The following is a 23,294-nucleotide window of genomic DNA, read 5'->3' on the forward strand; positions in this document are numbered from 1 at the left end:
GAAAAGAGAGGTCATTTGGCATGAGATAAATGCGTTAGTAAGTTGAATTAAAAATATTGGTTTCCTGTGATGAATAGTTAAGTCGATTTATTCATAAATATCTGTCTGCTGTGTATTCTCCACATACCTAAAGCCCGGCTTCTGTTGATTTCATTCATATCGATTCCTTCAAAAAATTCGAAAAGAAAGCGCTTGCTGGTAACTATGGAAGTCTTCGTAAATTTGAAAAATTATATCCTATTGAATCTACCAGCTCTAAGAAAGTGAAGTATTTGTTCCCCAAAGATTCCCACGAGATCGTCTCCCACAAGGGAACGTCGGAGATCTCGCCTAAACCCGTGCTGGTCGGTGCCACTTTTTTGCCCTAAGTAGTATAAGTTGTATTTATGTGCGCAATTTAATGTTCTATTAAAACTCAAAATATGATTCGAGATTAAAGTTCGTTCAAAACAACTTGAGAGTGGCTCAACAGAGACCGAAATTAAGTGCTTAAAACCCACTGATTAGGATTTATTTGTAACTTTGAAAAAACTATTTTATTTGAATTATAAGGGATTTTACTTGTTCTCTGATAAGGCGATAGAAAACATCCGGGAAGTTGCACGCTTCAATTTGGGGCTCTCCAGAAGTGAGCAAATAAGTCTAGAATTAGTTTCTTTAAAGCGCTTGCTCTTAGTGGTTGCTTACCATTAAAATGTCCAAGTCATCGATTTTTTGTTTCTTCGCCTTCCTTTCGTTCAATTTGTATGGGTCCTTGGCAGAAAGTCAGGACAATGGGCGATCCGTATGCCTGGTGAACGACCCGCCAAACCAATGTGGAAAGTTTTGTCTTGAGGCACTGAAGCCAATGCTCGATCACATTGCTTTTCACCAGAAGGAGTGGAGCACTTGCAATCCCCAAAAACAGAATGAAACACAGGAAAGACTTGTCAGTATCGAAGCCAAACTTGATAAGTTACTGGACCAGGAGGAAGCTTCATCGACGAATGCAAATATCCTTGACTTACACACAAAACTTAATCGGATTGAAAACTTATTGGCAGGCCTGCAGAAAAATGTGGCAAAACGTGTCCCTAACGCTAGTATATCTCCTTTGTTCACGCGGATCGGGTCTAGATTAATTTACGTCGAAAAAGAAATTAAAAAGTCCTGGGATGCTGCCGAAGAAACCTGCCGCGAGATGGGAGGTCACCTGGCAACTATTCAGAACGAATCGGACTTAAACAGCATCAAAGCAGAAATACCCTATGGCGTCTACTGGCTGGGCATTTCAGACGTGGCCAAGGAGGGAGAGTTTGTGTCCGTGGCCACTGGAAAACTTGCACCCTTTCTCAAGTGGGAAAAAGATCAACCAAACAATTTAGATGGCACAGATAACTGTGTGGATATTTTCCGAGGCGAAATGTACGATAGCGACTGTAGCAAAATTACAAATTTTATCTGTGAGGCTATTGGATAAGTGAAATAAGTGAAGTTTGTCAATTATACAAAAGGCTCATTTAACTATCTAATACGGAATTGCTACAGCTAATGTAAAAATAGTTTTGAAAAAAGTTAAATAAGCTTTTGTGTTTTGGTAACTGCGTTTCTTACTAATAAACAAGTGTTCATATTATATTATTGTCTTTTTTGCTAACTGAATTGGGGTTTAATCTGAGAAAAGTGAATGTGTCGACGGGTTTTAATACTCGAACCACTTCCAAGTCTTACACCACAACAGCAGGTCATGACGGCCAGCAGAATGAAGAACTGAGTGACGAGAAGTGGGGTGTGGGTGAGTCGCGAGAAGCCAGAAATGTCTATAAAAATTGCTGTCCTAATTGCACTCCTCCAGCGGGGGAGGTTTAGGATTTATTGAGATTTTTTAAAAATAAATATATATTTGTATGTATAATTATATTTTAACCGCAATTTAATATTTTATTAAAGCTCAACATATGATTCAAGATTAAAGTTCTTTCGAAACAACTTGAAAGAGGCTTAACAGAGACCCAAATCAAGAACTTAAAACCCACTAATTGGTATTTATTTTTAACTTTGAAAAATATATATTCTTCAATTATATTATATTATGAGCGCAATTTAATCTTTTCCAGCGGTTTTACTTGATAAGGCGATACTTAACATCCGGGCAATCGTCCGATTTAATTCAGGGTTCTTCGAAAGTCAGCAAATTAATGGAGAATCAGTTTCTTTTAAGCGTTTGCTCTTACTGGTGGCTTACTTTAATATGTTGAAGTCATCGATTTATTTTTTATTGGCCTTCATATCAAACAATCTGTATGGATCCTCGGCAGAAAGACAAGATGATGGGCGATCCGTTTGCCTGTTAAACGACCCTCCAAATCAATGTGGAGACTTTTGTCTTGGGGTACTGAAGCCAATGCTCGATCACATTGCTTTTCACCAGAATAAGTGGAGCACCTGCAATCCCCAAAAACATAATGAAGCACAGGAAAGACTAGTCAGAATCGAAGCCAAGCTTGACAAGTTGCTCGACCAGGAGGAAGGTTCATCGACGAATGCAAATATCCTTGACACACAGACAAAACTGGGTCGGATTGAAAACACTCTGGTAGCACTGCAGGAAAATGTGTCTACAAGTGTTTCCAACGGCAGTATATCTTCTTTGTTTACGCGGATCGGGTCTAGATTAATTTACATCGAAAGAGAAATCGAAAAGTCCTGGGACGCTGCTGAAGAAACCTGCCTCGGGATGGGAGGTCACCTGGCAACTATTCAGAACGAATCGGACTTTAACGCCATCAATAATGAACTAGAGAGCAATCGCATCTACTGGCTGGGCATCACAGACGTGGCCAAGGAGGGGCAGTATGATTTCGTGGCTTCTGGCAAACCAGCAACCTTGCTCAAGTGGTCATCAGGTCAACCAAACCGTATATTCGTTAACGAAAACTGTGTGGATATTTGCCAAGGGGAGATGTACGATACCGTATGCAGAAAAAAACAATATTTTATCTGTGAGGCATTGGATAAGTGAAATAAGTATAGCTTGTTTATTATACAAAAGGCTTATTCAACTAACTGCTAACTGCATTTCTTACTAATAGACAAGTGTTCATATTATATTATTGTCTTCTTGGCTAACTGAGTTGGCGCTTACCCTGAGAAATACTGTCGCAAAGTAGTGTAATAGTTTTGTACTTATGAATTGCCAATATCGATTTCCAGTGGAACCCTGTCGGGAAGAGAAAATAATTTGTATATTTAATTCTTACAAGTAAACTCCGGTAAGTATGTATGTCTTCGGTTGGATTTGAACTCAGTTCTCCCGCGCGTGAGTTTGAAGACATTGAATTAAGCCACTATATGTAGGGGCGTTAGCGAAGAATATTAATTTAAAATATTTTTTGAAACTTTTTCAGTCGCAACTGAGAAAGTCTTAATATTTAAAATACATTTTCATAGATGATATTTCATATGATAAAAAATATTTTATTTAAAAGGTAAAACTTTTATTCGTCCTAAGCATTACTTCTCATGTGTGTTTATAAGGCAAAAAAAACAAGAAAGGAAAGCTAACTTCGGGCGGAGCCGAAGTTGATATACTCTTGCAGAATACTCTGTAAATTATATTCTCCAAAATTATTCATATGATGCATTCTTAATACTCATAAAAAATCCCAACTTCCTAACTTTAAAAACACCAAAGTTATGGCGTTTCCAATCGTTCAGTTATATGGCAGCTATAGGATATAGTCGGCCGATCCATATGAAATCTGGTATGTCGGATTAATTGGCCAAAAATAAAACCCATAGGAAATCCCAACTTTCTAACTTTACAAACACCAAAGTTATGGCATTTCCGATCAATCAGTTATATGGCAGCTATAGAATATAGTCGGCCGATCCTTATGAAATTTGGTAGGTCGGATTGATTGGCCAAATATAAAACCCATAGGAAATCCCAACTTCCTAACTTTACAAACACCAAAGTTATGGCATTTCCGATCAATCAGTTATATGGCAGCTATAGGATATAGTCGGCCGATCCATATGAAATCTGGTATGTCGGATTAATTGGCCAAAAATAAAACCCATAGGAAATCCCAACTTTCTAACTTTACAAACACCAAAGTTATGGCATTTCCGATCAATCAGTTATATGGCAGCTATAGGATATAGTCAGCCGATCCTTATGAAATTTGGTAGGTCGAAGTTATTTACCAAATATAAAACCCATAGAAAATCCCATCTTCCTAACTTTACAAACACGAAAGTTATGGCATTTCCGATCAATCAGTTATATGGCAGCTATAGGATATAGTCGGCCGATCCCGGCCGTTCCGACTTATATACTGCGTGCAAAGGAAAGAAGGGTGTGTGCAAAGTTTCAATCCGATAGCTTTAAAACTGAGAGACTAGTTTGCGTAGAAACAGACAGACGGACAGACGGACAGACGGACATGGCTATATCAACTCAGGAGGTGATCCTGATCAAGAATATATATACTTTATAGGGTCGGAGATGTCTCCTTCACTGCGTTGCACACTTTTGACCAAAATTATAATATCCTCTGCAAGGGTATAAAAATACGTAACAATGTAGGTCCCGACGGCAGTTGAAATTGAACTTACGGAGCTTAGATTTATGGTCGGAAGTTCTAACTCCTAGGCTACGCGGACAGCCGATAACCCAAATATTTATATTTTTTAGGGTTAAACAAATTTTATAGGCAGGGTGTGTTTTTGTAGAAAATGTTTTCTATAAATAAAAGCAGGAAATTCTATTACAGAAAATATTTATACATTTAGGAAATTATTTCTATATTTCAAAAAATATTTCTATGTTTTAGAGAAAACAAGAAAGGAAAGCTAACTTCGGGCGGAGCCGAAGTTGAAATACCCTTGCAGAATATTCTGCAAATTATATTCTCCAAAATCATTCATAATGCATTCTTAATACTCATAAAAAATCCCAACTTCCTAACTTTAAAAACACCAAAGTTATGGCATTTCCAATCGTTCAGTTATATGGCAGTTATAGAATATAGTCGGCCGATCCTTATGAAATTTGATATCTCGGATTGATTAGGCAAAAATAAAACCCATAGAAAATCCCAACTTCCTAACTTAACAAACACCAAAGTTATGGCATTTCCGATCAATCAGTTATATGGCAGCTATAAGATATAGTCGGCCGATCCTTATGAAATTTGGTACGTCGGATTGATTGGCCAAATATAAAACCCATAGAAAGTCCCAACTTGCTAACCTAACAAACAGCAGAGTTATGGCATTTCCGATCAATCAGTTATATGGCAGCTATAAGATATAGTCGGCCGATCCTTATGAAATTTGGTACGTCGGATTGATTGGCCAAATATAAAACCCATAGAAAATCCCAACTTCCTAACTTTACAAACACCAAAGTTATGGCATTTCCGATCAATCAGTTATATGGCAGCTATAAGATATAGTCGGCCGATCCTTATGAAATTTGGTACGTCGGATTGATTGGCCAAATATAAAACCCATAGAAAGTCCCAACTTGCTAACCTAACAAACAGCAGAGTTATGGCATTTCCGATCAATCAGTTATATGGCAGCTATAGGATATAGTCGGCCGATCCCGGCCGTTCCGACTTATATACTGCGTGCAAAGGAAAGAAGGGTGTGTGCAAAGTTTCAATTCGATATCTTTAAAACTGAGAGACTAGTTCGCGTAGAAACAGACAGACGGACAGACAGACGGACAGACGGACAGACGGACAGACGGACAGACGGACATGGCTATATCAACTCAGGAGGTGATCCTGATCAAGAATATATATACTTTATAGGGTCGGAGATGTCTCCTTCACTGCGTTGCACACTTTTGACCAAAATTATAATACCCTCTGCAAGGGTATAAAAATTACATTAAAAAAAAAAATTCTTTTTTACGGATATCTTATTTTTAAGGTTAATTGGAGAAAATTTGTAAGAACAATTAATTTAAAACCAAGTAGAAATGTTTTCATGTATTTAAAAAAATTAAAATTTTATGGCGATATTTTAAAATTTCGGGGTAATTTTGTTATTAGTGTAATCTTAATCATTATAATACTTATATTATGATTTATATCCCAAACAATTTAATTTAATTGAAAACTTGGAAAAATTTCCAAGAAACTACTAATTCAATGACCAAAAATCCACCGCAGATGGCTAAGAGTTACTTTTAATGGCATACCGGTGTACAATAAATAGATGGGGATTCAAATTAAAGAAGACCGGCAGCTAAATAAAAGTGCCAGAGACATTCCGGCTCCAAATGAGCTATCTAACAGATGCCGTGCAGCAGCGTTTGGCAAATTGCAAAAGTTGCAGACGCACGGTCGAAAAACAGACGCCAGCGCAGTTAAAAGTAACAATAAAAACCGTTTGCAATGTTTGAGATAAAAATTAAAAGACGACGTCATTTAGTCTGAGTCTCACTTCTCCAGCTTCCACAGATATATCCCCGCTGCCCCCAGAGAGAGATCTGGATGCGATGGTCGCGTGTGTGCTGCCCTTAAATGGCACACAAAATAGACATTAAAACCTACAGCGGTTGCGATACGGTTCTGGAAGTCCAATCCCCACCCGATGCCCATCTGCCCCTTACTAAGTTGGTCCAGAACACGTTGACGAGGTGTGTGCACTCAGAGAAATTCGTTAGATTTAAAGAAATATTCTGCAAATTTAGAAAACAGAGTAAAAATCATAAAGCTAGTAAAATTGGTATTTTTACACAAACAATAAAAAACTGAATTCCTTATGAAAACATAATATGACATATATAAACATTTTGTATTACACATAATAAGAGTTTTTATACCCTTGCAGAGGGTATTATAATTTTGGTCAAAAGTGTGCAACGCAGTGAAGGAGACATCTCCGACCCTATAAAGTATATATATTCTTGATCAGGATCACCTCCTGAGTTGATATAGCCATGTCCGTCTGTCCGTCTGTCTGTTTCTACGCAAACTAGTCTCTCAGTTTTAAAGCTATCGGATTGAAACTTTGCACACACCCTTCTTTCCTTTGCACGCAGTATATAAGTCGGAACGGCCGGGATCGGCCGACTATATCCTATAGCTGCCATATAACTGATTGATCGGAAATGCCATAACTTTCGTGTTTGTAAAGTTAGGAAGATGGGATTTTCTATGGGTTTTATATTTGGCCAATCAATCCGACCTACCAAATTTCATAAGGATCGGCCGACTATATCCTATGGCTGCCATATAACTGATTGATCGGAAATGCCATAACTTTGGTGTTTGTAAAGTTAGAAAGTTGGGATTTTCTATGGGTCTTATATTTGGCCAATCAATCCGACCCACCAAATTTCATAAGGATCGGCCGACTATATCCTATAGCTGCCATATAACTGATTGATCGGAAATGCCATAACTTTGGTGTTTGTAAAGTTAGGAAGTTGGGATTTTCTATGGATTTTATTTTTGGCCAATCAATCCGACCTATCAAATTTCATAAGGATCGGCCGACTATATCCTATAGCTGCCATATAACTGAACGATTGGAAATGCCATAACTTTGTTGTTGTTAAAGTTAGGAAGTTCGGATTTTTTATGAGTATTAAGAATGCATCATATGAATAATTTGGAGAATATAATTTACAGAGTATTCTGCAAGGGTATATCAACTTCGGCTCCGCCCGAAGTTAGCTTTCCTTTCTTGTTTTAAATTCAAATTTCATTAAGGTTATATTTAGTTATATTTTTATACCCGTTACTCGTAGAGTAAAAGGGTATATTGTATTCGTGCAAAAGTATGTAACAGGTAGAAGGAAGCGTTTCCGACCCTATAAAGTATATATATTCTTGATCAGGGTCACTAGCCGAGTCGATATAGCCATGTCCGTCTGTCCGTCTGTCTGTCTGTCTGTCCGTATGAGCGCTGAGATCTCGGAAACTATAAAAGCTAGAAGATTGGCATTTTGCATGCAAATTCTAGGAGTTCCTACGCAGCGCAAGTTTGTTTCAAAAATCACAATCGTTTATATACGATTTTAAAAATTTTAATATTTCGGAAAAGTAAAAATGCAGTTTTATTGTGTTTATCAATACCTATCGAAATGTAGAAGAAATTTTTCGAATCGGACCATTCGTTAAAAAGTTATGCGTGATCAAAGTTTCTATCTCCATCTCCCTTGCACTCCCTTTACCTGAGTAACGGGTATCTGATAGTCGGGGCACGTTCTCTCTTGTTTTTCCTTAGATAAATAAATAAATTGCCTCTTAAAATGTTACAATAACTCTTAAATTAATTCACGCTGGAAATAATCATTCTTATTTGGACAAATTCGAAAATAAAAATAATTTTAAATCACTTTTAAAAATATTTACTCACATTCTTGGCTCACTCATATAATTTTTCTCCGAGTGTAGATGTTGTTGTGCCAGTGATCCTGGCCAGGATTTTGTTTAATTTTATTTGCTCGGGGCTAAATGTAACTTTTATTGTTTTCGGTTTCGGTTTTGGACTTTCGCTTGGGAAGTTCATTCATTTGGGGGAGTGGGGACCAGTCTACCGTCTGGGGGCCTGTGTCATAAATTCGATTTCTGTAGCATAATTTAAGGCGCTTTGGCATTGATGGTTTGTGCTGATTAGATTGAAGCACGGCACGGGACTGAAGCGTTTTAATTGTTCCATTCGGGGCATTCAACGTCACCTCATCAGCAGCATTTACACGTAATGGCCTCGTTAAACTGACTTTTGGACTGATGAAATCCTGACAGATCCAGAACCAAAGCCACATCCGAGACAGCCTCGAATGGGCGCCATTAACTTGCGTTTAATTGTCTGCACTTTTACGAGAAGTGCCAGGGAGTTGGCCAAAATTTAGGTAAGCCAAGGAGTGGAATAATCGTCGCCTGTCCAACGCTCATGTGGCCAAGTAAAATGCCCTATCTTATGGCTTTTAGACAGGCGCTTTTATGGCGGGCCAAGAAGTGACTGGCTGTAAAATGAAGCGAAATGCATTCAAACACCTTTGGAAAAAGGGCAATCATACTGGCCGATGATGGTCGGATAAGGGAAATCATTTTCAGTTGGTGTGGGAAATGAGATTGCGATATGGGATGATAAAAGTTTGCTTAAGTTAAATTATACAATCCGGTTGGGACTTTCCTCGAGTTGGGTTACAGCTTTAATATGTTGTAAATAATTTAAGAAATTTGGGTTTAACATTATTATTTGATTTATCAAATTGAAAGTAATGTTTATTACATTGATATTATTAAAGACATCATTTAAATTACTATTAGTTAATAGCTTTAATTTAAAATTATGTGATTTAACTTTTTAAAGCTTAGGATACCATTTTTATATAATTTTAAAAAATATAACTATCGTAAATTTAAATTTATATGGCTATTTTAAACTTAAATATGCCAAAAAATGTCTGTTTCCTGATAATTGTAAAATGCAATAAGTTTTCTTCGAATATTTATTACGGTTTTGGTTTTATGATGGAAACAAATAAGAGGTTGAACAGAAATACAAATTATAAAACCGGGAAGAAAGATACCTCTGATATCAAGAGTTATCGCTTGTAGGACGAACCAATCATATTTATAGTTACAAACACATTATAGTCGCTTCAGCCATTAAAAGTAATTGCAACAATACATTTTGCTTCATTGGGGATATTTCATTACAACTCCGCATTGAATCTGAATAAAGATCAATTCATGTCCCCGGCAATAACTTTTACAGCGACTACAGTTAAATCATAAGCCGGCCCCTATGCCCACTCCCAGATTTCCCCATATCCCCTTTCCCGGATTTCCCCCCTTTTCCCCAGTTGAAAAACCTGCCCAGAATGATTCGTGACCAGCAAAGTAATGCACAGATTTCGTATTTCCATTCGGAAAGTAACAAAAGAAGCCGCCCAGCAGCACTTTTATGACTGACTGAGCGACTTGCAACAAAATTGAATTTTATGAATGGGTATTTATGAATTTTATTCTCCGTAAGTTATAAAAAAAGCTCTTAGTTCTATACTTCTTGGGGTGGTGGAACTATGTCCGACTGCGACTCAGATGACAAGTCGAATTCCACGAATGAAATTGAACATGACAACTGTGATGAAACTTGTTCTGCAAATACGTATTTACAGTGGGTTGAAAACTACCATTTTGACAAAGAAACTAGTTAATTGTGTTGCAATAAGTGTATATACGAACAATTTAAGAACATGTACGAGTACATGGACTGCTTCATATGGAAATTTACTTTTAAAAGTCATTATTGGCGAACAAATAAACATTTTGTATTATTCCAATTTCTGCTTAAATTTTAAAATAACCCTAAGCAAAAAATTAAAATTTTTTTTAAATTTAATAAAGAAAGCATTAAGGGGGCTAACAATCTATTTCACACAAGTTCCACGGTCCATTTTAATTCATCCCGCTATTAAAAATGCCAAAAAAGCGACGAGACCTTTTGAATTATCTTGAAAAATTTCCCATTTCAGTGCCTCCCCGTTCTCATTCCACTTTCCTTGGTTTTGCGACCCCCATTAGAAATTTCAGCCATTTAACTGCAAGGCAAACAATCGTAAGAAATGCTTTTATATCAACCGAGAATATAATCCGGCACACAAATTTTTAAGACCTATTCGGCTAACGCTCGAAATTAATTTCGCTAACAATCGAAATGAATGTCAAAGGTGGTGGGGTGATTTTAAGGGGGAAGACATGCTCCAAAGCTCAATGAAGCGCTTAACCATTAAAATCAATCAAAGCAAATTTATTAGGCAGCTACATTGTGAAAGAAAAGAACTAGAAGACAGCCACGAGTTTTTATTAGAGACACAAGTATGCACCATAAAAAGCCCGAAACGGGCAATGAAAAATCAAATCAGCCAAAAGCGATCCAAAAAATTATGACCCGCCCAATAAGAGGAAAAAACTGTCCCAAGATAAACCCCTTGAAACTCGAAACTGCGGACAATTGTCTCAAATGGTCAACTCTAATTCATACTTTAATGGTGTGTTCTCGAAAATCTCAATCCATAAAAAGTTTCCTTTTTCATTCGGTTTGCTTAATATTTTTCGCCTTCCTACTCAAATTCTTTTAGTGTGGTAATTAAAATTCATTTGTCATACTTTGTAAGTTGCTAACAATGGCTTCAAATAAATTCGGTTGTTGCTCGTTTATGGGTGTATTAAAATCAATTTAACATTCAGTTTTGACATCATTATTTTTTTAGGGCTCTTGAGCAACATTGTAGTGCTGGTCCATTATGTTGCATATTATATTTAAACGATGTGGAGAGCTAATACCAATAAAATGGACATTGATAAGCAAACCTAGTTATTCGACAATTTAAATAATTGGTTATTATAAACTTTCTTAGGTTTTAATTACAAATCAACCAAGTAAAAATTCAACAATAAAGTGCCACAAATAAATTATTACACTTTGAGAAGCTTATATTTGATTAAAATAAGTATTTTTTATTACCTTTTTATTTCTTTCATATTAAGAAAAAGCTCAATAATGAAAACCAATATAAAACAAATGTTGCTGTTAAATGAAAAAGCAAACTTTTCTTTGTTGTACATTATTCAGAAATCTCTCAATAGTCAAAAAACTTCACCTACCCGAAAAAATAGTTCCCCAAGATTGCACATTGTACCGACTCCCTCGTGTAAACAATTTCATCGGAAACTTTTCATTCTTTGCCAACAAATGTTACCAAAAAACGAGATGAAAGGAACACAGCGCCATTCGTCTGCATTGGCAATTTTTCTTGTTGGCCTGCCTCAATATTTGAATATTTTTGCCTGACTTTTCATTAGCGCCAACTGTTCGAGAAAGAGAAAAATAAGAAAAATATGCAAATCCGTTTTTGGCAAAGTCACGATCTTGGGCAAACAATTTGCTGATTACGCGCCAGGAAGCCAGTCGCGGCAGGATGAGGAATTGTTGTCATTTTCGCAAACGCATTGATAAAATGATTGATTACCCGCAGCCGTCAACGACCCTCTCCTTTGCGAAAATGCAAACATTTTGCAATCAAATTAACTCTTTAGACGCTTAAGCTGAAAAAAGGAATTTATCAAAAATTGTAAATGGCCAAAACCATTAAAATTATTAAAATCATGCTTGCCTCGAGGGGTGGTTAGCGAAAAAACAGGGCGTGTCCTTTGAAATTTATCAACTCGCTCAGCAATGATATGCAAAATCATTTCCGCTTTTCTTCTTTCCGTTTTTTTTCTGGTTGCGCATTTGCCGTTTGAGGGGATTATTGACAAAATATGCGTATCTCACTGCTCAATTGAGTTGGTTCAATTTTGTTTGGTTTAAAAAAAAAATATTGGGCGGCAAATATGAAATAAATAAAAAGAGTTACTTAGCCAATCAACCACGCGATTCGTACGTTTTCGTTATAAATATTGTTTCAAATGTTATGAATATGAACCAGAGAAATTCATATATATTTCTTTAAATTTCTTTTTATTTTGAGTATTTAATTGAATGGATGGAAATTGTGCATTTTTAAGATAAAATATATAAATCTATATTAAATATTTTATCATTTTCTTATTATTTGGCATTATTTAGAAACTAAAATATCATAATTCTTAGCATTCCACTATGGCTAATTCCCGCCAGCTATCAAAGAACGATTATTCCTTTTTTTTCAACAATAAACCAACAGAAATGTTCACATATTTGCATGTTCTCTGGTCGTACTTTTCTTGTTAGCATTTTTTTCTCACTAATTACCCACCGACTACTGAGCCCACCCACCGATTATCGCCCACTACCAATTACCAGGTTCCATTCACCTTTTTGGGGGCCAGTTGCGCCAGAAAGCAAATAACAAACAACAAAGCGACATCGCATCGAATGGGTTTGGGTTTTCGGATTCAGATTCGGAATAGGAATGAGTATAGGTCTGAGGCATACGTCAGAAGTCTGACGCTTTGGCGCAAAACGTTATGATTAATGAGTGAATTATGCGCGAATAAACAGCAAAGGCAGCGAAGCAGGAGTCATGGCCTGAGCCAAACTGAAACTTCTCTTTGTCTGGCTTGTTGGTTTGTTTTGTAGATATTCCGTATATATTTAATACTCTTCTCTAGGGTCTTGTTGTTTTATCTAGAATTTAAAGAAGAGCTAAAATAATAAATTAGTTAATAAGTTAAGCGAAATTGTTATTATAGCTTTAATAAATTTTAAATATAGATATATTTTGATTGATATAATTAATATAATAATTATAGAAAACAAAGGCAAAGCAAATTGTGGAAATATACAAAGTTAGTTATTTTAGTTATGAGTAAATCTTTTTTTTTTTATTATATAGCAGTTAAATATATTTATTAGAATAAATTTTGTTTTCTAATGAACGACAGAGTATTCGAGTATTCGATTTCCGAATATGGCTCTTTCTAGTTGTATTTTTTTCCTTTGATGGGTAACATGCCGGCAGCAAATTTGCTTCAGCAGACGGCGGCGCGTAGTTCAAATGATTATGCACAGAAATGTTGTATGAATTTCGTTCTTTTTGTGCATTTTTTCCCTGAGCTACCTTTTGAGTTGCACAACGCGACGTATACGCAATAAATCTTGATCCCTTTTGGGTGGGAGTCGCTTACAATATGCAAACAGCTGCGCTGAACCGTGTCCTGTTCTGTGTCATTCGCCAACGGCAAAAAGTTCTCATCTTTTATTTATTTTAGATTTTTAATAATCATTTTCGCAGCCTCCGTTGTTTTTATCCGCATTTTTGTTTCATGTTTTTACCGCTGTATTTTTTTCAGTTGCGCATTTTAATGAATTTGTTGCTAATATGTGAGTATACAAATATAAATTTGTATCCCATTCTTTACGCTTTTCGCGAGACTCTTTTGTTGCTGACATCGCTTTTCCACTCGCCCATTTTTTGCTACCGTTTCCGGTTCGTTTTTGGGTAAATTTGCGCATCGCTGCTAATTAAAAATTGTGTCTATTTGCATATTTGTAGCTCAGCATCGGTAACGCCCAGCGGCCGGCTTGGACCTGCATCTGAGTTTTGTCTGCCCGCCTGTCTCCTGCAAGCTTCTACAGTCCTCAGAATCAGCCACCCACTCATCCACCCACTCATCCACCCACTCATCAACCCACTCATCCACCCACTCAACCACCCACTTTACCGCCCAAGGTCTGCTTTTAATTTGCACCGCTTGTCTTACGCTTTTTTTCAAAATTTCTTTACCAATTTAACAATTTTAGACTACGACTGTGGCCCTCCTTTCCACCAATTTTATGTATATTAAAACCAAAAAGTGTATGATAACGTTTTCAAATTTAAGTAGCTTAAATTAAACAGATAAACTAAATATTTCTCGAATTTCATTTAACTAAAAGTATTATTTAAGCAGAAACGAAAAAGGGGATCTACATATATGTATGCTTGCACTTATTGCAAAATTTGATGAGTGAATTTGCCCAATTTTCTCCTTTCTGTAAGGTAAAATAATTTCATATCGAATTCTTAAGGGATTTAAGTAGAAATTTCTGGCTACCTTACTAGTATAATTATAAGTCAATACATTATTTCGGATACAACCCTTGGAAAAGGTAAGCAATTTAATTAAGCATAACCTCAATGAGTACATTGAAAAACCAGGCACTGGTCACCCAAAGTTAAGGAGTATTTAAGGAACCCCCGTTCTCGGAACCATAGCGGCGTCAAATCTAATGACCTCTTTGATTAGTTTCCGTGCCCGAGGGACTTTTGAGTTGGGTAACAAATGTCAACGCCTTGACTAATAGTCCTGTTACTGGGGCCTGTCAATAATGCCTAATGAAAGCAGCTGCCAGGACTCGGAAAAACACCTGTGAGGTGAGCGACTTTCGCCCAACTGTCAGCGTTTAATTTACAGCTGTGGCTGCGTTCATTTCGTGGCAGAGTCAAGTGCCGGGGTCAGTTTTAGATTAGTTTTTTAAATAAAAAACTACTCCCTGCAAACTATGTAATTAGCGTGTTTTATGACTGCCTTTCGTGCGCGGAGTTTGGCCATGTCCTTTGGGTGCAATTAGACAACGGTTGGAAAACTTTTTCAATTGCTCTCTGGGCGGTGTTTGGTCACTCGCGAACCACATTATTGTTAAACTATGACCAGGGAACTCCGCAGATTTACCGCGATGGCTGTGTGCTTTTGACAAAAAAATATAATTCTCATTATATGTATTCATTCAACGTGTTTAAAAGGAGATTTTGGTTTATAAAAGCCATTTATTTTCTTGGCATTTCTTGCCATGTTAATTTGTGGCCGTGATGTATAGGTAAACAAATTAATAAATAATATAGGTAAACTATAGCAATAAGGTTCATATTACAATTTTCAAATTATATTTGTTTGCCAAAGACTTTACATTTGCTAAATCAAAATATTTTGCAGTATAGCAAATTAAATAGCAATGGAATATTAAAGAGACAGGATATTTTATAACCCCAACATAAATAAACCACTAAAATTAAATAATTGTTATGGCTTAATATTTAAATTTCACTTTAACATTTTTTAGTGATTCAATTCCTATTTTATATATTGTCATTGATTAAACTTAATATAAATGTCTTTATTTAGGTACATTATTTTTTATACAAAAGTTTATCAAAAGTTTCATAAATTGAACTCAATAAAAATATCTACCAATACATTTCCCTATGTTAAACGAAAGCCGCCACACACCAGTGACCAGAGTCAAGAGACCCAGCTAATAAATTTATTAACATGTGCGGCTAAGCGGATTAAAATGCGCACCCGAAAAATATCAACCAGGAGAGTATTTAAAACTCAAACATATTCAAATCCAAGTTTATGGCAGACCAGGAAAAAAGGAAATTGAGTCAGCAGAAGAAGCCAAGTCAAGTGCAGACGGGGCAATCGAGAACACCCGTCGTCATCGTCCTGGGACTCGTAATAATAATTAAGCCGATAACACTCGCAGATTTTGCACTTGTTGGTTTGGTTTGCTTGGCGGTGTTAATGATATAGTATAAGTGGAAAGGGGATCAGGGCTCGTAAAAAATGTCTGGCAGAGGCAAATGTCTAATTGTTACACATATGCAAACAATAAGCAACCCCAAAGACCTCGGAGAAGGGATCTAAATCTAAGGGTCTAATGCGCTTACTGCGGGCACAAATTGCACGTGCAGCATTTTGCTCTCTGACTTGGCATTTTTTTAGTTAATTTTATATAAAAACATGGTCTGAGGGGTAGTTTCTGTGTTTAACCCCCCGTTGACTATATTTTTTTCCATTCACTTTATGGTTAATATTTATCAACGTGCCAACACGAAAAAACTCTATCTGTTTTCGAGGGGTTAGATAGGTCTACACCTCGGCCGTATTTAAATGTAACAGATGTTGCAATGAGGGATGCTAATCATCAGTTTCTGTATCTTACGGGTAATTCTTATTGTGCGAGTGAAAAATAATGTTGTATCATGGCTATAAATAGTGCGATTATTCTCGCAGGGAATGAGGTTTAAAAGGAGTGGTTAGCAGCACTAAAATATATGTTTTTTGTTGCGCATAGTTTTTAATCTTGGCATTAAAATATAATAAGGCTTAACAATTAAAAGTAATCTTTAATAATTGTTAAGCTACACAACAACATTCTAATTATTAAACTTTTTCTGTATCCACCTTACTTTAAACCCCAAACAAGCAATCATTAATTGCACACAAATAAGGAATAAATTCACAGGAAATTCCCATCAAGTTATCAGTTCGTTACCTATCAAAATTAGGCGCCATTAACACATCCTTTTAGGCCAGAATTCACAGTTCAACAAAACAAAGCTGGCCTAACAATGGGCGCTAATGTCGGGCAATTAATAATGGTCAAACAAAAAAATACAGAAAGCAAGTGAACTTATATGAACCTATATTTCCTGCTAATATTTCCCGACCAAACAGCTGATAAGAATCAGCTAAAAAGCAAGGATTGCCCAGGGCGGATATGTGCATTAGTTTGGGCCTGAACAAATACATCATAGTGACACAAATGAATCCTTTTTTACTGTTTTGCGCCCGACACATGTGGGCACCAATAACTCACCTTTTTTGGACACCTGACGCCGCCAATTTGCGGCTTTGTTATCGACGTCACTGGTTTTGTTCTTGGTTGGCCGGTTGTATATTTTCCTCGGTTAAAAGTCGGCCAAAACAAACGCTGACATGACATTCCATTAGCACACAATTTATCAAAGGGAACGGCACTCGGTACCTGTTCCCCTGTTCTTCAGATCTTATCGCGGTCAGCGCGCTTCCTTTTTGGTGTTTTTTCCTTTAAAGGGGAAATGCAACCCCGAGTTGGGCAATTAGTCAAAGTTTCCGACATTAATGTCTCCGTTTTATTTACGTTTTTGGTGTGGTCGAAAATAGTTTTGCAGCTCAACGCCTCCCGAAGAACCGAGAAGACGAAAATTTATTCCACCGATCTTTGATAAGAAACCTTTTCTGTTTTTTAATTTCCCTGGCACCCTCGCTCTGGCCAGTTAGTATGCTAATTTGCACAGCCTTTTAACGCCTTACGACTACATTTTATGGTCAGTCAGGTGTCAGAAAAGGTAACTGGGTGTTCCCTCCAGTCCCATAATTAAGTGTTTAGGCGCTCAAATAGGCGTAAAACTTTCAACTCAATTTGCATTTCCCACATTTCAATTTTAGAAATATTTTTTTCGTTAGGAGAAAGAATGTGCTCAGTTGTAAAAAAAAAACTTTTACGGGTTTTTAAAAGTTCCTTGGTGCGATTTTTACGATTTTTGAAGGCTAAGAGGTGGGAGGATTATGTAAGCTGTTCAAGGTGTTCCTTTAATTAGTCGATTTAAAAGCTATAAGCCACCTGACGTGGAACTAGCCATAAAACGTAGCTTTACGCGTTTTAATTTAAAGGAAAAAAAAATTAATTCATTAAAAATTTGGCTGTAAAATTGGTTTTACGATCGGAAGTCATTTGTCAAACATTTTCTTGCCTTCTTGTGCTTCTTTTAAATTAACTTTTAAGTAAACCTATTTATTTTTAAACTGCACCTGCAAGCTGGTAGACTTCATAAAGATTACTTTTATTAAATATGTTATATATGCAATTGACTTAATTTTTTTTTAGATGTTGGTAAACATTTTATACATACTTCTATTCTATTCTTCTAAATTATTTATCATTTCTCATATCACATTATTTTCAAACTATTTCCCATTTTTTCCAATCGATTCCCTTACCATTTTCATTGTCGTGCTTAGCTCTCAATGACAACAAATAAGTCTCCTTCAGAATGATTAAATGACAAACATCAAATAAACTGCAATAACAAGTTGCCACCCCCCGGGAAAATCCCCGTGGCCACCCTCTAATTGAGTGGAGTAACCAAGGGCCGATAGGCCGAGAAACAATATGAGTATAATTATTAATTGCGAATAATTTTTCTTAAGACTCATTAAGTGCGGCCGACCAGCCGACGCCTTCGCGAACCACAATCAACCACCGCCCACTCATCCTTTGCCCACTGTTGTCCTGCTCTCTTTGTCGCCAGAAATGACAAAAGAATTGACAGAACATAAATTAGAAAGTAGCCCTGCGAAGAAATGAAAATCAGGGAGGATGGTGAAAGTGATGCACAGTGGCCAGCGGGATTAAATGTGTTAAGCCAGCGGATGTGACATTTCTTTTGTTATCACACGAGAAAAAATAACATTATGAGTTGTTGTCAAAAATGTTTCAAAGGTTTACAAATTACTATTATTTTTACTTTAACTTACCATTACATTATATATTAGAATTTTCTATAAGTAAATGAAAATTTAAGGAACTCTTAGTTATTCTCCTCCGATATCTTAATACGTTTAAAAATAATAGTATATTACGGTATGCTTTTACAGTGATTTGATCATATTGTATGATTTCCAATGACTTTAATAATATATCAATTTATGGGCTACATTCTTATAACTTTCAGTGTAGTGATGGAGATTCCCTTCATCTTCTCATCGCTGGTCACGTGTCCTCGCGTTTGTCGGCATGTCTTCCGATTTGTTGTTGTCACTCTGGCGAATAACTCCGGATTTGTTGATCTATTGTTCGGACTGAAACACTCCGAAATTGCTGAGGTGTGTATGTTGGTGAAAAGATTGGGCGTGTCCATTGATTGGGTTTTAGCTATTATTGTTTGAGGGGAAATCCGAAAAAGAAAATAATAGATACAATCGATCAAATAGAATTTTTTCACCAAAACAAAAAGTGATTTATTCTATAAAATATATATACAAAATATATACATATTTATTTTAATAATTTTTCATGGAAAAGATTTGAAAGACAATATTATAGTGTGCTCATACTCAATATTTTGTGATAAATTCATAATTATTTTAAGCTCATTCGTATATAGCATCTAAAAAATGTACTTTCTAATTACCTTTACCTTCTAATTACCTTCACCCAACAGGACCCCTCATCAGCTTGACCATCGATTGTTTTCCCAGTCCCCTAAACCCGAACCCAAAGAGATATTTTCCCAGCTTCTGGTGGAGCTTACAACAATGTTGACCCTATGCCTAAGTGACGCCATTATGGGACACACGTTCGTACACTTGAAGTTCTTATATAAATTTACGGAAGAAATACTTTTACTCTGTAAAAATTTTTTAAATTTAAAAGTAAAAAAAATGTAAACATATGAGAGTTTTCTAAAAATGAAACGTAAATATTATTACTTAAATTTTTAATTTCTTTTATAAGAAAGAAATTATTAATAAATAATTTAAAAACTTTTAATTTAAGGGTATACTAGAAAAATAGGACTAATGAACCTTAGCGATAATCATGATTATTATAATTTTATCAAATTTAACTGATATTTAAGGCCAAATTTCTCAAGGTGTTCGAGTATGTGCGGTGCACGACGCGTGATAATGTTAAATCAACATTATTTAGGCACCCATGCATGCGTAATGCGTCTCGAAATTGCAACCAAGTCGATGGACACCGATGGTATGGGGTTAAATTGCAAGGGTTGAGTTTGGGCAAAGACAATTTCGCAGTCACCGCTCCGAAAGTTTGCATTTAAATTAAACGATACAGGGTGTCTGTAACTCTCCCAGTCGGGCGATAAAATTTTAGCACCTAGGACAACGAGCAAGTAAGCTCAAGCAAACATTGTCTCCGGTTTTATGCATTTTCCATAACGACATTCTGTGGCCGAAACAGTAACGAACAATGCCCAAACAACACTTGACTTGGGCTGTCATTCAAAGTGACAGGACCACCCCCGATTTCCCACCCAAATGGGCCACAAAATGTGCAACTCGAGTCCATTTTCACAATTTCCATGTTTATTTAGCCACGCACGAAGCCGTTCGAGGAGAGAGGTCCTGCGAGTGAATGTATCTTATAGTTTGCTTTGGCATCAAGTGCAAGGTAAATACGAGATATTTTACGCAAATTCATCAAGTGTTTGCTCAAGGGACGGGAAGAGTGGGACCTGAGCAAATGGCATTTATTGTGATTTGCATTTTAACGCTTAGATGCGTTTTTTGTGCAATTGCATTTCAAATTGGTCATTGCCCTGCGCTATTTAAGTGTGACCAATTGGGGATCTCTGATGTGGAGATAATTGAGCGGATTTTGGATTTATATTTTAATAAATGATGTTTCGAAACATTCAGTTTAAAATAATAAATGCATATCTATAAGTATTTTCTTTGGATACATTAAGTTTTTTTTGTTTGTTTAGGTGTCAAAAAGTTTATTGATAAACTTTCTAATTTAATTTTCTTAAAATTGATTATTTTAAAGGACTTAAGGACTTGGATAATATAATTATTTTTCATTATTTCTAGGACCTAAATGGGCCTTGTTTTCTAAGAACAACATGCACATTTGTTGCATTTTATGTAATTTTCAGTTTATTTTGCGGACAATTTTCAGATTTAAAGAGCCTTTGATGAAGTCCAATCCCTCAAACTCATGTTAATTAAATTCATTGACTGTTCCGCAGCCTTTGTTTCAATTTGTACGCAAATTAACCAAAGTATTTTTTTAAAAACACAGTAGCGAACAAAAAACAAGAAGAGCAAATTAATATATCAATATACAAAGTGTATTGAGTGCAATTTCAATCAAATTGAAAAGAGATTTCCCGCTGCGAGGGCTGCCAGACGCAAACCGACATGACTGCCACCCAAATTGACATGTTTCGGGGCGAGTATATTGTATTTCATATGGAATTCACCTCACCGCTTTTATTTTTCTCGCCACTAAAAAAAAGTGTAAAAGAAAATGCTCAAACGAAATCAGTTGAAAAGCAGGAAAATCTGCTTGGAGTTGTGTTTTTATCCCTCCTGCTGATCCTGCCGCTTGTCGCATGCAACAAATTGTTTCAATTAACTAAATTAAATTTACACTCCTGCAGCTTCCATGTCGACAGAACAACAATGGCCATTGAATGCATTTGCCTCGAACGTGACATGACACTGACAGATGCAAAACGAAAAGAAGGACCCCGTTCGTTCGTTCCCCAAAAGTTGAGCCCGAGATATCGCATACGAAAAATATACCCGGCGAGGAGGCAAATTAAAATGGGAAACATCCTGCATGCCACGTAGAACACAGGCACCCGACATGCAAATTTATAAAAATTAACTCTCCCAAGTAGGCTCAGTCCGAGTTGAAACAAAGTAACGTACACTTGGCGAAATATATGCAGAATAGGAGTATGAAAAAAAACATCAATTGTTACCCTTCGCCGATAGAACACTAATTTATTTTAAAATATCCTTTTTTTGACTAGGTAAATATATTCTACATCTTTAAATCACTTTAATTAATCTATAGGATAGCACAATCAATTAAATGATTTCAACAATATGAACAATAAAGTCCCGTCTTTTAAGCCCACATATTGTACTAATTGTACGTCAATAAAGTGAACTAAAAAATATTTTCCACATAATACTAAATTAAGCATTATTCCCCGCATACTCCACTTAAATTAAATTACCAGAAAAGCAAATAGTAAACTAATTACAAAAACGCACCCAATCAATGGCCATACATTTTCTGGCAGTGTTTAACTTTCCAGTACCCTTCCGCCTTCAACATTGTCGTAGTGGCATCAACACGGCAACATTGTTCGTCAATATCAATTATGCGTTCAAATGAATATTGAAGTGTAGCCGCATGCCAGGCCCACTCCTCCCCCTCCGCCCAACACCCCGCCCAACCCACACCCAACAGCACCACAAAAGCCACCGCTTCACTCCCACACACTGCTGAAAGGGGAGGGGGGGAAAGGGGCAGGAACCGAGGCAGCTCATCAAGCATTGCTGGCGAAAAATTGGCAATTGTACAAAAGTGTTAACATGGCGCCGCATCCTGAACAGACTGACCACAGGACACAGGACACTGGACGCAGGCCGAACTCTTGGACACATCCATCAATGCCAGCAGATTTAATCGCCATTTAAATTGTACGAAGGGAGCGCACTGAAAGAAATCATAGCTTTTGTGAATTTTTAATTTTACCAATTTTTAAAATGGTTTCCTGAATTTTAAACATGTGCCTTGATCAAAAAGAATATATTCAAAAATATATTTAGCTACCAATTTTAGGAGAAGTTACTCGCAAATTTTATTCTAAACAAAAATAATGAGGGGTTTAAGGTAATATTTATTAAAGTTCTTCCTTCTTTATGTATGCCATAGAAAACATTTGAAATTTTTCGATTAAAAATTAATAAATTGTGATAAATTTTGTTAAACAAATTTAATATAGCTTGTACGCTTAAATAATAATTTCAATAATACTATGAAAGGAAAATCATTATAAATATATTCAATTATTTCAGAATAAAGAGTGCTTCTTCTAACAAGACTATTTTTCTGAGTGCTCTAGAAACGAAATGAGAATGGACACAGAGTGCCATGGACAGCATTTACTTAAGCGTGTTATCGGCGTAAAATAAATCTCCATGGAATGGTCAAGGAGGAAACTCGGCCCACTGCAACCGCTCATCGTATCTGTTTTAGTGTTTTCCAATCAGAGAAACCCGAAAGGACATTGGTCACGTGTCAGCCGCTGGTCAGTTGTATTCTGGCCTGGTCAGTTGAGTGTGACGTGCGTCACATAATTGCAATAAATTAGAAATTGTCAGGAGGCATTCGAAACAATGTATGTTGGTCACCCCCTTGACCAAAGCCCCTCTTTCCCACCAAAACAGCCCCTGAATAGAGTTAAATCTTTGCAGTGGCCAAACAATTTGCGCTCTACA

At 36.4% G+C, this 23,294-nt stretch overlaps 1 protein-coding gene across 1 annotated transcript; it reads left to right on the plus strand.

Annotated features, from left to right (window-relative positions):
* Positions 1 to 694: 694 nt before the first annotated feature.
* Positions 695 to 1,459, plus strand: LOC123037163 (accessory gland protein Acp29AB-like). Its single transcript, XM_044456776.1, has one exon. The coding sequence runs from the start codon at positions 695 to 697 to the stop codon at positions 1,457 to 1,459; it is 765 nt and encodes a 254-aa protein (XP_044312711.1).
* Positions 1,460 to 23,294: the final 21,835 nt, after the last annotated feature.

Source organism: Drosophila rhopaloa, unplaced genomic scaffold (assembly GCF_018152115.1).
Source record: "Drosophila rhopaloa isolate 14029-0021.01 unplaced genomic scaffold, ASM1815211v1 contig_150, whole genome shotgun sequence".
NCBI classification, from domain to species: domain Eukaryota; kingdom Metazoa; phylum Arthropoda; class Insecta; order Diptera; family Drosophilidae; genus Drosophila; species Drosophila rhopaloa.

Bases quoted from the DNA above. Each gene is read 5' to 3' on its own strand.
- LOC123037163 (XM_044456776.1), top strand. From the start codon at position 695: ATGTCCAAGTCATCGATTTTTTGTTTCTTCGCCTTCCTTTCGTTCAAT.